The 17,629-nt window shown below is 46.9% G+C and overlaps 2 protein-coding genes across 6 annotated transcripts in view; one reads left to right on the forward strand and one right to left on the reverse strand.

Annotated features, from left to right (window-relative positions):
• Nucleotides 1-17,629, forward strand: part of CAMK1 (calcium/calmodulin dependent protein kinase I) — a 289,871-nt gene that overhangs the window by 116,618 nt on the left and 155,624 nt on the right. The gene's annotated exons all lie outside the window — the stretch shown is intronic.
• Nucleotides 1-17,629, reverse strand: part of CPNE9 (copine family member 9) — a 53,959-nt gene that overhangs the window by 15,233 nt on the left and 21,097 nt on the right. For 2 of the 5 annotated variants that reach the window (XM_083724418.1, XM_083724419.1), the window contains exons 3-11: nt 15,965-16,011; nt 13,802-13,905; nt 13,050-13,089; nt 10,104-10,180; nt 7,486-7,549; nt 5,875-5,978; nt 4,502-4,606; nt 3,557-3,598; nt 628-703 (exon numbers count right to left, since the gene is read on the reverse strand). In XM_083724418.1, coding sequence (XP_083580544.1) covers nt 628-703; nt 3,557-3,598; nt 4,502-4,606; nt 5,875-5,978; nt 7,486-7,549; nt 10,104-10,180; nt 13,050-13,089; nt 13,802-13,905; nt 15,965-16,011 — 659 coding nt within the window. Of the gene's footprint in view, nt 1-627; nt 704-3,556; nt 3,599-4,501; nt 4,607-5,874; nt 5,979-6,915; nt 7,071-7,116; nt 7,288-7,485; nt 7,550-8,008; nt 8,333-10,103; nt 10,181-13,049; nt 13,090-13,801; nt 13,906-15,964; nt 16,012-17,629 lie in introns of those variants that run through there. The other 3 variants (XM_083724421.1, XM_083724420.1, XM_083724422.1) reach the window with 3 other exon arrangements.

Consider the following 17,629-nt stretch of genomic DNA (forward strand, 5'->3'; position numbering starts at 1 on the left):
CCTCCAAAATATAGTCCAGCCCCCCAAAAGGTCTGAGGGACAGTGGACCGGCCCCCTGCTGAAAAAGTTTGCTCACCCCTGGCCAAAGCTTATCACCTATTAATTGCTGTGGATCAAATCACCATTAAAGGGACATTGACAGGGGCCAGTTCAAAAACTGGCAACTAAGGCTGTGCACCACCTATTCCTTTAAAACACATTCAGAGTATGTTTCCCCCCTCAAAGAATTCTGGGCCCTGTAGTTTACTCCTCACAGAGTTACAATTCCCAGCAATCCTTAGCAAACTACAGTGCCCAGAATTCTTTGAGGGAAAGAGTGTGTTTTAAAGGTATAGTGTGTACACAGCCTGAAAAAGTCCACAGTCCACAGTGGAAACCGAATCCAGACCATGGCCTTCATTCTTTTGAGCTTTCCCCCCATACCAATCAGGACTAGAAACATGAAGTTTTAACAAAAAAACAACAACAACACCATTCACAGCTCTTACAAGTCTGGTACATTCACAGGATTCCACTCTAGAAACACAATCTGTTGGTTCAAGTTACAACTCTAGCTATGCAAAAAAACAACAACCCACAAAAACTAGCGTTGCTCACTGTTAAGTATTTAAATTGAAAGAAGCTTACCTCATAGACGGTGAACTGGTTCTGGGCCCGAGAGAGCTCTCTGTAGCTTGTGGCAAACTCCCCGATAAAATCATGGCTGTTGGGCCGAAGAAGAAGCAGTTCAGCCGATTGGTTCTGGCGCAATCTTACACTCATGTCAGAGCTCAGCTATTTAAGCATACCTGCTTAAAGGCACCCCCGTGTTAAAACAGCTGCGCTGGCTGTCAATTCAAGCACCCCATTCGAGGTGCTCAAGTTAGTGCAAAGCCCTAAATGACCCGGGCACCAAATACCTGGAAGTCTGTCTCCTCTCCTACAGACCCTCTTGGGTGCCAAAATGGGCAGAGGGAGTCCTATTGGTAGTTCCTCCACTTTCAGAAGCTTGAGGTGGGGCGTCCTTAGAGAGGGCATTCTCTGTAGCAGCCCCTAAGTGGTGGAACTCCCATCCCACAGATGCGACATCCTGGCATCTTTATTATACAGCTTCTCCTGTGATTGCTGAATATGCATCTCTTTGCCCTGGCTTTTGACCCATGAAGTGCATATTTTGGGGAGCCACCTAAAAACTGCAACTGAAAGTTGTTTTAAATTGTTTCTATATTGTGTTTCGGGACGCGGGTGGCGCTGTGCGTTAAACCACAGAGCCTAGGATTTGCCGATCAGAAGGTCGGTGGTTTGAATCCCCGTGACGGGCTGAGCTCCCGTTGCTCAGTCCCTGCTCCTGCCAACCTAGCAGTTCGAAAGCACGTCAAAGTGCAAGTAGATAAATAGGTACCACTCCGGTGGGAAGGTAAACGGCGTTTCTGTGCGCTGCTCTGGTTCGCCAGAAACAGCTTGGTCATGCTGGCCACATGACCCGGAAGCTGTTGAGTTTCAATGCTGAAATGTGCCCTAGGACCTTAGGCTGAAGGATGGGTAATAATAATAATAATAATAATAATAATAATAATAATAATAATTCCAGAACACCAAGCATCGAGCTCCTATTCCCCAAGACAATCTCAGCTACTTCACTCATTCCAGGTCTCACCAGATCCTCTTTGCTCTTCTAGAAGAGTGGTATACCTATGGGCCTTGAATCTTAGGGTTGTGGGTTCGAGCCCTGTGTTGGGCAAAAAGATTCCTGCATTGCAGGGGTTGGACTAGATGACCCGTGTGGTCCCTTCCAGCGCTATGATTCTGTGAAAGGCTGCTAGACTTCAGCTGCCGTCTCAGGCCCAGACAAAACGGCCATGTTAGCTGGAGTTGATGAGATCTGGAAGTCTAGCAGCAGCAGCAGGCCACAGGTTCTGCACCCCTGCGTCATAGATCTACATATACACCAGAACAACCTTGGCCAACTTAGTGCCCTCCAGGCTGCAGCAGATTGAGATGGTAAAATGTACCAGTCCAGAAAGCAGGCGGGGAAGGAGATAACTGTTTCTGAATGCTCTCCTACATTCAGAAACAGAAACCTGCAAGCAGGGAATTAATCACAGCAGGGAGTGTGCTGAGCTAAAACCAATCTCTCTCTCCTTTCTCTCTCTCTCTCTCTCTTCCCACAAACTGCAGGTTCCTTTCAGGGGAACATTAGAAATGGTATCTCCCACCTGCAGCCAGAAGTGCTACAGTTCACTCTGCCACCTTTCTCATGCATGGATCCTGGCCCTATTCAGAAAGAAAACAGAGGCTGTGATTTTATTTTATTTTTGTAAAGAACTGCACAAAACGGGAGCGCTGAAAGCACTTTCGGGTCGAATGTTTTTGAAAGGGCCTTGGAAGCCGGGAAGGGGAAGAGCGGAAATATTTCTGCCAACAGGAGCAGAGAGGATGCTCTCAGGGAGACCTAACGCAGAGGCAGATCCCTCTGTTGCTTCAGGGCAAGTCTGCTTTTCTGGCCCTAGTGCTCTGTTCCTTTATTCTATTTGCACAGTGCTTTCCTCACTAGCTTGTAAACCTTTTAGGCCTATGTGCCTATTTGCTAATAATGTCGTATTTGCTACATTAGATGTCCTGGGATGGTTCTCCCTTAGCCCTGGCCAAGTCTTCTTTGCTACTTTCAGCCTCAGTTCAACAGAGAACAACTCGATTACTTTGAAAATGGTCTTGTTTGGGATTTTTCTTCTCCTGCTTCTTTACTTTTATTATTAAAGTCAGAGTTCATCAGCCTGGACTGTGACTCTCTTAACCCCCCAGACAGCATGTAGGGCTGATGAGAATTATAGCCCCAAATATCCGGAGGGCACTGAGTTGGCAGAGGCTAATTCAAGCCTAAATAGCTGCAGTCCTATACACACGTAACTCAGGGGTAAACCCTGCGATTTCAACATGATATATTTCCGGGCAAATGATTCTGCAACATCAACTTTGTTGGACTGGTCATGTTGTTTGGATGCCTGATTATTGTCTTCCAAACAATGACTCTATTCCGAACTTAAAAATGGAAAGTGTGATGCTGGTGGTCAACAAAAGAAGTTTAAAGACTCAAGGCAAATCCAAAAAAAAAAAGTAGTATAAACACTGACAACTGGGAAACACTTGTCTGCGAGTGCTCCAACTGGAGAACAGCCTTTACCAAATGTGTCATGGACTTTGAAGACACTCAAACTCAGGATGAAAGAGGGAAGGCACACTTGGCAAACCCTCACCATGATAAACTCCCACCTGGAAACCTGTGTCCCCACTGTGGAAGGACGTGTGGATCCAGAATTGGCCTCCACAGTTACTTACGGACTCATTGTTAAGACCGTGTTACTCACTGTTAAGACAATCTTACTCGACTATGAGTGATCGCCAAAGAAGAAAGAAAATATTTCCAAGTAAATGTGCACAGGACTGCACTACAAAATCACACATGTATGTGATTTATATCCTGATTTGAGTGACTGATCCTCAAAGTGACCCATAGGTTGGTTCTCCCACAGAACTAGAGAATGTTCTAGAAACTATGCAGACCCCACCACCTCCTCACCTGCCATCCCGGTCCCAGTCAAAGACGTCAATCTTCACCGTCCTGGAATGCAAGTGACAAACCAAGGCTGAAAGAAATATTACGGTGCTGAGATGGTCCCACAACCTCTGATCTGTTTGGGTGCTCTGTGAGGACCTTTGTCAGAAATGCTCAACCCTTGGAGCTAGACCTGATGCCATACACAGGAACATAGACCGCTGCCTTAAGCCAACAATACTGCATGTAGCTTAGTATTGTCTACAGTAGTGGACAGAATCTCTCTTTAGAATTACAGGCCATGTCTCTGCCTTCCCTATGTGGAGATTCTGAAGTGTGGCCTGTTTGTCAAGATACCTGATAATGGTTGCTGATTGCAGGGCCATTCTTTTGAAATGGTAAAAATACCCTAGTTTCTGAAACCATTGTCACAGACCCACCCGCCCCTGCTATTCATACACAAAATATGCTCTTTCAACAGGATTTGAAAGCGAAAAGAAAAGTTGGAAAAGGGTCCTCCCCCCCCCCCCGCCCCTCAAGACACATCCTTCTACCTCAGAGGAAATATCTGGGGTCACTAAGACAGCCAAGATGGCTTCAGGATTTTTCTGTGTGCTAAAACAAAGTGCCTTATTATTTCCAGGGAATACAGTGGTACTTCGGTTGTCCGGAAGACTGTTTGACTTCCGAAACGTTCAACAGCCGAGGTGCAAAGGTTGGTCAGCAAAGTCAATTGAATTTTTTATAAAAAATGCAGCGGAAGTCGTTCGACTTCCAAAAAGTGTTCAAAAATGGAAGCAATTACTTCCAGGTTTTTGGTGTTAGAAAAAACTGAAATGTTCGGCTTCTAAAACGCTCGAAAACCGAGGTAGCACTGTGCTTCCCAATTTTGAAGGAAGATTTTTTGTAGTGTGGCCCGCAACATGTGTGAGAACCTTACAATTATCAGAACAGTTTATAAACTCTGACCTGTCATAATCCCCATTGCACAGGGCCCGCACAGGGATGGAAAATGGCTGCCACACGGGATTCAGGTTGTTCTTCACGACTTCTGTCTTGTGGCAGATGGTGAACCTGGAACCAGGAAAAGGGTCATGGCAATGGGCACAGGAGAACAGGAAGCGCTGCTGTGCGTGTTTGTGGGCATGGCAGCAGAAACGAAAAGGCAATATAGGCATGGCGGGAAATATGGATGGTTAAGGGTTATGACTTGGGCAGGCCGTACGATACATTAGGGATTCATCTCATGAGCATAAGGGTCCTGTACTTTTAGCTACAGTATTTTTTGCTCTACAAGACTCACTTTTTCCCTCCTAAAAAGTAAGGGGAAATGTGTGTGTGCGTCTTATGGAGCGAATGCAGGCTGCGCAGCTATCCCAGAAGCCAGAACAGCAAGAGGGATTGCTGCTTTCACTGCGCAGCGATCCCTCTTGCTGTTCTGGCTTCTGAGATTCAGAATATATTTTTTCTTGTTTTCCTCCTCCAAAAACTAGATGCCTCTTGTGGTCTGGTGCGTCCTATAGAGCGAAAAATACGGTATATCTAAGCAGAAACCATAAACCTCAGCACGCCAAGTTTAGCTGCAAATCTAAATATTTTCCTTTCTACTACACACGCATTAAAAAGCATATGTTTTGGTATGGCCTGAGTGTCTGCCCATAACTTGCTCCTAAAAGCGCCCTGCTTCCCCCAGAGAATCCTGGGAACTGTAGTTTGCTAAGGGTGCTAAGAATTGTGAGGAGACCTCCATTTCCCTTCACAGAGCCACAATTCTCAGAGTTCACTAGGGAGAGGGATTGGCTCTTGAATAACTCAGGGAACTGTAGCTCTGTGAGGACCATTGGGGGGTCCTCTTGACAACTCTCAGCACCCTTAACAAACTACAGTTCCCAGGATTCATTGGGGCGGGGTGGGGAGAGCCCTGACTGTTTGAAGTGGTATGATGCTGCTTTAAATATGTAGTGCACATGGAGCCACAATGTCAAATGGAATATGAGTAAAGCGCAGAAACGGATGTTTTAGTTTGCTGCATTGCAGGGGGGTTGGACTGGATGACTTTTGGGGTTCCCTCCAGTGCTACAATTCTACATGTGTTGTGTTCAGAGACCTGGGAAATAAGAACCTGGACTCAGACCACTCTTATTAGGCAGGAGGTATATTTTAGAGATCCTTCCTTGCTTACAGCTACATGCAGGCTAGACCTTCTTCCTTCCAGAACTCTCCTCTCCCTCTCCCTCTGCCTACTGCAAGCCCGGAGTGTTCCGGAATTCGTGTTCTGGATCAAGGAATGGCTCTGCCACAAACATTACAGTTAAGGCGGGTGTCAGGTATTTCTTGCGTACGTGCCATCCTCGTTGCTGCGGTAGAAAACAAGGAAGGGGTCGGATTTGCCAAAGAAATCCTTCTTGTCCAGCTTGTTCGCACACAGCTGCATGGTGATAATGTCCTGGAAGGGAAAAGCTGGATCAGATTGAGGTGGGGACATCCTCAAGACTAATATATGCATAGCCCATGGGACTGGCAGAGTGTAAGGCAGGAGGACAACAGCAGGTGGCGCCAGAGCCCATGAGAGGCACAGCCGCAGCCAATCGTAGGCAGGGCCAACTAATTATTGTTTTGTCCCCGCCCTCCTCTTCCTTACAAGGGCAACACTGAGACCAAGGAGGAGGAAGTTTCCCGGGGTTTCCAGGGAACTGACTTTGCCAATCCCACTCACCATTGAACCCACTCACCATTGAACCCATTGAACCATACAGGTGGTGACCACTCTGCATGGGGGGGGGGGGGGTTTGTTCCTGGTCCCTGTGTATGTCGGCGCAGGGCACATAATAATTATTTTTTATTGAATTTATATACCGCCCTATACCCAGAGGTCTCAGGGCGGTCAGTTCACAAAACAAAATCAAAATATAAAACCACAAGATATATTGTCAAAAGCAACAACCCAATAACCACTCCTCAAAAATACCCCACATTTTAAAAGGGGCATAGGATGTGCCGTTTTAAAAGGGCATAAGCCCAACCCACCTAGTTCCGCCCCCTTTGTGCCCTCCTCCAGGTCCCAAAGGACCCATGCGTCAGTAGTCGCGTGTCAATTGGATGTGTGCAAAACAGCCACTGCCTATTTCGGCTTTAGGTGTGATCCCCGGAACGTAACCCCTGTTACTCATGTAAAAACACGCTGATTCCCGGACCACAGGAGTCTGTGGGCCGGATTTAGAAGGCGATTGGGCCTTAGTTTTCCTACCCATGGGCTAAGCACAAGAGGGAGGGAAATGGTGGATGGGTACAACAAATGTGAGGCAGGTCAGTCATCAGAGGCCTGCAAAATCCTGGACTCGTTTCCTTTTTGGACAGTTGTTGCCCCAAGATGGAGGCCTTACTTCACCCCACTCTGTGGCCCTGAGCCCAGAGAACCACTTGGTCACCAGTTGTTGGCGAAATCGCTGGTCGGGGACAACAATAAGGTTATATCCACGCAGAGGGTTTATTTTGGGTTGTGCTCAGGCCTTCCCCTCAACTGCCACTTCACTGGTCATCTATGCCCAGTGAAGAAAGCATCCTTTTAAACAGAGACAAGGAACCTGTGGCTCTCCAGATGTTGCTGGAGCCAGCTGACATAGCCGGTGATTTGGGATAATGGGAGTTGTAGTCCACAACATCTGGAGGGCACTGCATTGGCTCGCCCTGACCGAGATGTAGCAGGCATTCAAAAATCCATCTAAATGCATCACTGCCATATTTGTGCGATCCTATACATTTCCGAAGAAAGCCCTGCTGCGTTCAATGAGTGCAGATGCATGCTATACATTTAAACCGCATTCAACGTACATTTAAAGCACATGACTTTCCCCTCAAAGAATTCTGGGAAGTGTAGTTTGCTACAGGCGCTAGGAAGGGTAGCTTCGTGAGGCAGAAACTACGGTTCCCAGCAACCTTGGGAGGCAACTCACCCGACAATTGCTGAGCTCCTCAGCGAACAGCACAATTGTGCCGCACTTCTTCCCTGGAACGCCCCTAAAAGGAAAGAAAGAGAGAGACACACACAGGTTTAGTTCGAAAGTTCTCTACACCCCATGGCTGCACACAGAAAGGCTTCATTCGTGCTGGCTTTGCTGACACTTGTGTGGTAACGTTACTGGAGTAACTGGGCAGAACTCAGGGGAGAAAGTTCAAATATTACTCTGAAGTGCAAGGCCTTGTCAGCCAAGAATTTGGCTGCCTCTTTTTGGCGCTGCAAGAAGGATGGGAAACCGGCAGCCCTCCCAGATGTTGTACTACAACACCCATTGTCCTTGACCAATGGCTATGCTGGCTGCGGCTGATGGAAGTTGGAGCCTGGTCCTGTCTAAAGGGCCTCAGGTTCCTCATCGCTGAAATACCCCTGAAATACAGCAACAAAGTGAAAGCCAGCTCTTTTTGGCCCAGCCTTCTACCTTGCCGCTAATTCCCGTATTTTAATCCCTCTGTAATCACCTTAACTAAAAGGAATAACAGGCTCTTAACAAGGTGCTAAGATGTAACTAATCCTCATAAAGTGACTTTCTGTGTGTGTGGCTGGCAAAACACAAGATAAAAAACTCCTCCGCACTCGGTGCCAGAGAATTCCCAGAATGCATTGCTTCAGAACAACAAGGAGCCCACCATGGTTGTTTCTGAACATTCAAGTCAAAGTTCCCCTGGACTAGAAAACAAAAGCGGTAAAGGGAGATTAGACTGACAAAGAACCCCCAGGACCTACCTGAAATCTGCCATTTGGGTAGCATGATATGGAAAGTCACTTAAATTACCACCACCCCACATCCCTAGTTGTTTGAGTCTGACTTCCATCATCCTTGACCACTGACCATCTGGCTGGACATGTTGGGAGTAAGGTAAAGGTAAAGGGACCCCTGATCATTAGGTCCAGTCGTGGCCGACTCTGGGGTTGCGGCACTCATCTTGCTTTATTGGCCGAAGGAGCCGGCGTGCAGCTGGTCATGTGGCCAGCATGACTAAGCCGCTTCCGGCAAACCAGAGCAGCGCACGGAAACGCCGTTTACCTTCCCGCCAGAGCGGTACCTATTTATCTACTTGCACTTTTGACATGCTTTTGAACTGCTAGGTTGGCAGGAGCAGGGACCGAGCAACGGGAGTTCACCCCGTCGCGGGGATCCAAACTGCCAACCTTCTGATCGGCAAGTCCTAGGCTCTGTGGTTTAACCCACAGCGCCACCCGCGTCCCATCAGTTGGGAGTAGGAGTCCCCCAAAATCTGGAGGGCCGTAGCTTCCCCCATCTCTGGCATGAGCCTTATTAGCGGGATCAAGACCCCTTGCGTGGAGGAGACATAGAGAGAGATGGGAGTAATGCAGAGGCTGGGTAGCGTGGCAGTGACATGCCTGTTTCCCCCTTTGCAACATGGCAAATTGACTTTAATCAGTGTGGCAGCCGCCAATCCATTCTGACTTCGTGTATTTGGGAGACAGGCTGTGGTGAGAAGGACGCCCTGTCAAAAATAATTAGTGATGGAAGGAGCGACAGGTCCTGATAGCCTCCATTTTGCCCTTGCTTCTAGCTAAAAAGCCCCAAAGCAGGGACACGGGTGGTTCTGGCGGGGCCTTTGAGTCACAGCAGGAGGCATTCGGCGCAAGGTGTTTCAAGCCAACGGGCTTCATTTTGGGAACGTCCCCAACCTTAACGCTTCTCACTCAAATCTTCAAACTGGCTACTCAGACCCTGCAGGTCACGTGGTCAGCAGAATGCAGCTCCAGGTTTGGAGAGTTGAAATAAGCACCCCTTTCTGTCCATTTGGCTGGCATGCCCCTCTAGGGAGCTGGATTTTGCTTTTCACTAGGCTGCCAATCAATTAAACGACTTAATAAATCAATTAACGAGGATGCTTTGAACTGATTAGTCAATTACTTCACTTTTAAGAAAAATTAAAACACGCGAAGGATGCTGAAAAGTCTCCCTGCACTTAGAATTTAACAAACGAAAGCTACAGCACTGAAAGGCCTTTATTAATATTTTCTTTCTCAATATCTTTGGGGGTATCAAACATTTACAAACTGGAGCTAAAATGGGCATAAAAACCCCTGAGCACGTTCAAGGACCACCATGATTAAAACTGCTCCATGTTTTAAAGAGGACCACAAATCCCATTATCCTTGACCATCATCGGCCATGCTGGCCTGGGCTAGTGGGACCTGGAGTCCAACACAAATTCTCCACCCCCATTTTAAAGACATATTGGCAAAACGAACTAAATAAAACAAATCACCTCTGGTTCTTCATCCTAGAAGCAAACAAACTGTTATTCACTCTGGAGGGAAGTCTCGCTTCCCAGCCGGGAGGGAGTGGTCTTGAGGGCAGTTTACCATGGAAAGGTAGCATTCAAATCCCCCCCCCCTTTTAGTACTTTAATTTTTTGTATGCTTTTAAAGCATTGTTGTATTCCACCTCCCCTTGATTATCTCCTTTCATCTTTTTGTAAATCGCTTTGTGGTGCTTTTTAAAAAAACAAAAAACCAATCAAGCGGTGTACGAGTTTTATGAAATAATTAAAAGCATAAACGATGATGGTGACTCACGTGAGGGGCCGCTCCAGGCGACCTCTTTGGGAGCCGATGACCTCACCCAGGGCCATGTACGCCTGTCCTAGGAAGCCCTGCCAGGAAAAGAGAGAGAGAGAGAGAGAGAGAGAGAGAGAGAGAGAGAGAGAGATCACAGATGATTTGCGGGGGTAGGAGAGGATGGGCAGGGAGACACCACCCCTTCATTACAGAGCCAACAAATTTGTAATTTAATGCCCATTTCTGCCCTCTTGCATCGCCAGCTTTCTGCAGCAACTGAGAAATCTAGCGGGTACTTTCCCACTCAGCGCCAAACACCCTCTCATCCCAGCTGCATTGCAAGGACTTGAACATGGGTAGGCAAACTAAGGGCTGAGGGCCAGATCCGGCCCAATCGCCTTCTAAATCTGGCCCGCGGACGGTCCACAAATCAGTGAGTTTTTTACATGAGTAGAAAGTGTCCTTTTATTTAAAATGCATCTCTGGGTTATTTGTGGGGGCCTGTCTGGTGTTTTTATATCAATAGAATGTGTGCTTTTATTTAAAATGCATCTCTGGGTTATTTGTGGGACATAGGAATTCGTTCATTTCCCCCCTCCAAAATATAGTCCGCCCCCCCACAAGGTCATAAACATGGCCTTAAAATGGCCCAACTCTGAATATGTCAGGGATTGTGAGTTTTATGGGTGCAAAACTTCCTCACACTTTCTCAACAGACAAGCCTGAAGCTGTTGTTTTATCAGGGGAGTCTGTGAGACCCCTGCTCAGAGGTGAGTCTATATCTTCTGACTGCAGAGCAGTTCTATATCTCTTTCTTGTACAGTGGTACCTCGGGTTAAGTACTTAATTCATTTCAGAGGTCCATTCTTAACCTGAAACTGTTCTTAACCTGAAGCACCACTTTAGCTAATGGGGCCTCCTGCTGCTGCCGTGCCGCCGGAGCACGATTTCTGTTCTCATCCTGAAGCAAAGTTCTTAACCCGAGGTACTATTTCTGGGTTAGCGGAGTCTGTAACCTGAAGCGTATGTAACCTGAAGCACATGCAACCCGAGGTACCACTGTACAGTTTATCTATCCTGTCTGTTCTTTTCTTTCTGTAACTGGAGGCTCTCTCATGAGTTGAAGAAGTATTTTTGAGCCTTACTGGGGATCCTGTCAGAACTTGGACTTTGCAACCATTTTACTCTTTTAAACCATTGCTGCTGAATTCTGCTCCCTGTGCGTGTTTCTTTGGGCTCAGCAACATGAGAGCTGCGCTTAAGGCAGTCCAGTGCTCTGCTATTTTTTGCCCATGCCCTGGAGTTGCTGTGCTCAGGCATGGAGCCAGGGTGATGACAGTTTTTACACCAGGCGTGGTCTATGCACACAAAAGCTGGCTGAGATGGGTGCTCTCTCCCACCGCTGACCCCCCCCCCAACCCGTGGCAAGGGCCGCAGCAGGAGCACTGCATGCAAAAAGTCCCACTTGCAATTGCTGGTGTCTCCAGGTAGAGCTTGGGACAGACTTGCACCTGGGAATGCCAGAGAGCTGCTGCCAGGCTGCATGTCAACAATGCTCTGTGTTCAATGGGCCGATCACAGGGCATCTCAGAAATACAGACTGGATCCTGGAAAGTCCCATTTTGGCTCCCGCAAGGTCACAACCTCCTCAAAAATTGGGGGCCTGTGCTCTCTCGCGAGCCACATGTCTCACGCAGGAGCGTGGCTCCCAAAGACGCGCGCCCCAATTTTCCTCCGCAGTATGTTGGAGGGTATGCGACCCTCTGCCTTGTTGTAAGGCAATTTCCTATGTTGCTAACCTGGCTTGGTCCAGCCCAACCACACTCTACCGGCTCCACCAGCAGAGGGCAGCGTGGCCGCTTCAAGGGGTGGAGGTAGCTTACCTTCTACGCAGGTCATAATGGGAAATGCAGCATGGAAATAAAATTCAAGATACAGGAGTTAGAGGCACCATCCCTGCTACTATTCAGGAATCCCCACAGAGCTCCCCCACCTTACCCCAAATTTCCACTTTGGGCTTGGCTCAAAGCGGCCCCCAAAAATCTGTCCTGGAGAGACCCCAAACCCACTGTAAATCATGCCATGTGAGCAAATGGCATAAAATGTGATCCCGACTAAACAGACAGCTCAGTTGTAGAGAGCGAGACTTTTCATCTTGGGGCTGTGGGTTCGAGTCCGACGTTGGGCAAGAAGGTTCCTGTATTGCGATGGGTTGGACTAGATGACTCTTGCGGTTCCAAATCTACGGTTCTATGACCGGGAGGAACTTTTTGACAGTAAGAGCTGTTGTTATGTACTGAGTTGAATAGGATCCAAAAGGCAGCACTCGGAATGGTCCTAGAACAATAGGATCCAGAATGCAGCAGTCTGATTGGTCCACAAGAGCCATGCAATCAAGCTCCAGGTGGAAGTGAATCTGCAACCTGATTGGCCTACAGGTGAATCCCGGAATTAGCCAATCAGGCGGGGCCCATTGTGTAAATAATGTATATAAAGCAGACATTCTGGGGGAACTTCCATTCCTCCTCACCGCTATGAGCTGAATAAAGAGCACGAAATCCACTCTTGACTCCGAGTATATTTCAGCTGCTTGACAGTGGAACAGTTTCCCTTGGAAGGTGGTGGACTCTACTTCCTTGGAGGTTGTTAAGCAGAGGTTGGATGCTTCAGTTGAGATTCCTACATTTTCAGGGGGTTGGACTAGATGGCTCTTGTGGGCCCTTCCAGCTCTACAATTCTACAATTCTAAGATATCCTGGGCTCTCCAGATATTAATGCTCATTGCCCAAGGCAGATGGTTATTTTTCTGCTCAACATTTTGTGTTCTTTTTTTGGAAAACACAGCACTTCCTTCCTTCCTTCAACTTGCAACAGACTTTCCAGGACCTCAACCAACTGCATTTTCTAGGTCCCATCTCTGCAGCAAACCCCTTTGCAGATGTATTTAGGGAAGTATGTACTCACGCTTTTGGGAAGGTTGCTAGTCTTGGAGTCCACATTGTAGCTGGGAAAAGCACAGAGAAAGTGCATTACTGCCTTGGTGTTAGAACATATCAGTGCCAGATTTACGTATAAGCTAAACATGCTATAGCTTAGGGTTCCACTCTCTTGGGGGCCCCCAAAAAAATTAACGGAAAAAACAACTGGATGGGCAGCTGGACATATAAAGGGCCCCATTACCTTCAGTAGCTTAGGGCCTCATCAAACCTAAATACGGCCCTGGAACATATTCAAGGTCTGATTTGGAATAGTGTTTGAAAGCAGGCCTCAGCACTGCAATCTGAGACAGGAATGTAGAAGCCAGGGGCATTGCCAGATGTAGACCATGGGAGCTGAGCCCTACCCTTTTGCATCGAACCCCGGATCTTCTTCCTTCCTCCCCTCTTAAAACCTAATTTTTAAAAAAGGTTTGGATTACAAGATGGCTTTCCCTTTGAAAGTGAATCTAAAATTTCAGCTGTGCCAGGGATGGAGCCCCAGTTGTTATGGGCTTGTGCCAAAAGTCTTTTAAGGATCCAGCGATGCCCCTGACTACGAGCCTCTTAATCTCAGGGTTTTGGGTTCAAGCCTTAATTTAGGGGGGTTGGACTAGATGACCCCCAGGCTCTATGGTTCTATGAAAAGAGAATCAGGAAACAAGCAAGCAGAGGGGTGGTAAGAGAAAAGGGGGTCAGGACAGGGGCACAAAGTTGGGGAGAGGACCAGAAGCGACTCACACATCAAAACGAAGGTTCTGCTTCTCCTCAAAGTAATAGTCCAGCACAAATTTTCGGACAAACTCTGGGTTCAGCGTGTTGTCGATCACCTCTGTGCGACCAAACTGGGACAGGGAGGTAAGAAAAAACAGAAGGGGAAATGCAGAAGGTTAAACAGGTGGCAGTAGCAACCCCGTGTTGCATATATGGACTGCGAACACACCATACCTTTAAAGCACCCTCCTTTGGGGGGGGGGTGGAATAATCCTGGAAACTGTGGTTTGTTACAGGTGCTGGGAATTGTAGCATTGTGGTGGTGGGGTAAACTGAAGTTTCCAGGATTCCTTGGGGGAAGCCATGCACTTTGCATGTTTGGTGTACAGTGGTACCTCGGGTTACATACGCTTCAGGTTACATACGCTTCAGGCTACAGACTCGGCTAACCTAGAAATAGTGCTTCAGGTTAAGAACTTTGCTTCAGGATGAGAACAGAAATTGTGCTCCGGCGGCGTGGCGGCAGCAGGAGGCCCCATTAGTTAAAGTGGTGCTTCAGATTAAGAACAGTTTCAGGTTAAGAACGGACCTCCGGAACGAATTAAGTACTTAACCCGAGGTACCACTGTATACTCAATCCTTGTATGTTTGAATGGAGGACAGGACTGCCAGGGCTCTTGGGTTGTTGACTTACTAACCCTCCCAATCCAAAGCTTAGATCAAGGGTGACGAGTCTATGGTCTTGCCAGGTGGTGTTGGTCAGCCCCAGCCAGCATGACCAGTGGTCAGGGATGATGGGAGTTGTAGTCCAGGAATAGAAACAGACTTTCATTTTCAGATCTGGGAACTGCCTTTAACCCGAACACCCATTTGCCAAGCCCCAACTGTTACGTATTCGGTGGTCTGAGCTTGAGTCTGGACTAAGGATTCTGAGCTCCTGATTCGATATATGTTGTCCAATCACAGAACATTTCAGGATTTGGGCCTCTGCCACTGGCTCTTGAACTCTGAGTCGTGATTCGCAGTTTGGAAGTTTAGACAGCCAATCACGTTGGGAGTGGGAGTGGCCCAACCTTTCAGAAATGTATATGAGCTGTTGTTTTGCCTCTCTTTCCCAGTTACGTAGTTCAATAAAGGTTCTTGCTGTTATCACTGTGTCTTGCCTCATGGGAACCCACCTACACTTCACTAACTTCGGTCTATACATGACCCAATGATGGGTCCTGACTCACCAGTGATCTAAAGGGCAACAGGTTTCCCACCCCAGCCTAGAAGAGCCACATACCTCTGGCCAAAGCAAGGCTGTCCCTCCACAAAAAGTCGAGGTTCGGTGGAAGCGGCAGCTGCTGGGGAGCAATTTGCCCCCCGAGCGCCAAGAAAGCTACACCCAGTGGTTGTTTCCTGGGCAGGATTTGGGTTGGAGGACCAGGCCCCAGGGGGAGAAACTCAGCAGGGCTGGCCTACCAGCTACCACATTTTGAAGCAAGTGGGATGTTCTCATTCTAAACAGGGCAGGGGGATGGAAGACCCATCAAGTAAACAGACGGAATGCGTAAACGGAGAAGTAATTATGGATGATTGTCAGAGAAGCCAAAGGAAGTCTAAAAAGAATCAAATTTGTGAAAATTTGACATAATTGTATATTTGTGTTGGAAAATAATAAAAAAAATTTTTTTTAAAAAAAAAGGAAGACCCATCAAGTCTAGACTCTAAAATAAATCTAGCAGCAAGCACAGACTGCATTCACCACGCCACCCACTGCACAGGGGGACTTCAGAGTCAGAGTTCGTATCTCCTGGATACAACCCTAGTACCTGCCAAGTACAGCTGATGGTGACCATGTGGATTGGACCTGACAGAGGAAGGGAATAATAACAATATTATAATAATTTATTATTTATACCCCGCCCATCTGGCTGGGCCTCCCCAGCCACTCTGGGCGGCTTCCAAAAAATATATATTAAAATACTGTAATACATCAAACATTAAAAGCTTCCCTAAACAAGGCAGCAGGCAGCTCATTGGCTGACCGCCCAGCAGGTTTGACCAATGAGGGTCTGTGCTGGTAAATTGCGGCAGGGCCCATATCCTGCAAGAAGAGTCCTTTCCCAGTTTGATGTAACAGGTGCGTTGGAAGGAGAAGGGTGTGTGTGTGTGTGTGTGTGTGTGTGTGTGCCTGCAGCTGCTCACCTCTCTCCATTCCTTGTCCGCCGTTCCTTGGATGAAAAGAATCACAACTGCAAGGAGAGATGTCAGAAGAAGACATTCAGCGCAGAAAAAGAAAAAGAAATCTTCTTCCATACAATTGCATTTTTTACACGTGCACTTGTGTTTTCCATGTCATACTCCCAATGCACCTTTTGCAGCCAAAGGTTGTAGGCACCTTATATTTAAAGCACACTTTCCCTTCAAAGAATCACAGGAACTGTAGTTTGTTAAGGGTGCTGGGAATTGTAGGTGTAGGATTCTATTTGGGCAGGCATGCGCTTTAAAAAGCTGGCGTGCACGCAGCTTAAGTTTTGATTACACAATTGCTAGGTTTGTTGTAATTATTATCATGTTTCATTATGTATTTTAATGATGGGTGTTTATATTTTAGTGCCAGTGTAAGTTGTTGTTTTTTATATTTGTAAACTGCTTAGATGCCTGTCGTGGCATTAAGCTATATGTAAATTAATTAATAATAATTTCCCACTGTTCTGCAGGAGGTTTTCTGTTTTATAAGCTAAATTAAGAACAGACAATGGGTGCCAGCTGCAAATACAATACTAGGCAATATTGGAGTTTTAATGCTCCAACATCAATGTCCGTAGTTCAGTGGCAGATCTGACTTGGTCACATGCAAAGCTCTCAGATTCACACTCTAGCATTTGCAAGTGAACCCGGAAAAGACACTCAAGAGAGATAGTCTGACCCGGGATACAGCAACTTTTCCTATGTTCCCTGAGTACAGTGGTACCTTGGTTCTCAAACAACTTGGAACCCAAATGCTGCAAACCCAGAAGTAAGTGTTCCGGTTTGCAAACTTTTTTTGGAAGCTGAACATGCTCCGTCTTGAGTGTTATGCTTCCGTTTTGAGTGCCACACTTGCGCTTAGGTCTGTCTGTTTTTTTGCGGCTCTTTTTTGTTGTTTTTGTGACTGTGTGGAACCCAGTTCAGTGATTGATTGCGTGACTGCAGTACATTGTTTATTGCCTTCATTTTATGGATCAACAGTCTCGTTAGTTAGTAAAATTCACATTATATTATTGTTTTAGTGGTTGTTTTTAAAAGTCTGGAACGGATTAATCCATTTTCATTACTTTCTACGGGAAAGCACGCATTCGTTTTAGAACACTTTGGTTTTGGAACGGACTTCCGGAACGGATTAAGTTTGAGAACCAAGGTACCACTGTACTGAGTACTAACTGGCTGGCACTGGTGATGCCACAAACCCTCTCTTTCTGAAGCAGTTTGCAGTTCTTTTAAAATAGTTTCAGTAATTAAAAACAAGGCAAGCATTAACTATAGCTAGGTAAAGGTGTGCATGGCACTTAAAAAAAAATGTCAGCAGCCTGTTTGAAGCATGAGGCAAGGAGGAAGAGTGATGGACAAGGCAGCCTTTGAGTTACCCGTCTGTTGTGCAACTCTCCTTTAATTTGTGATGTTGAGAGGAAGCCAGGTTTCTACTGCAGGAGCAGAACCTGCTGTGATGTCTGTTTATACGTTATTGATCATCCATCAGGTACAATATCTTTTAATCTGTTGATGGTCCTAGCTTACACCTTCATCACAGAAATTTCCTAAACAATGAGATTGGCATTTAAGATCAGGCGAAGCAAACTCTCCATGAGCTGCTTTTGCAATTTAGCCCGA

The sequence above is a fragment of the Podarcis gaigeae genome (assembly GCF_964106915.1).
Source record: "Podarcis gaigeae genome assembly, chromosome: 2".
In the NCBI taxonomy this organism is placed as follows: Eukaryota; Metazoa; Chordata; class Lepidosauria; order Squamata; family Lacertidae; genus Podarcis; species Podarcis gaigeae.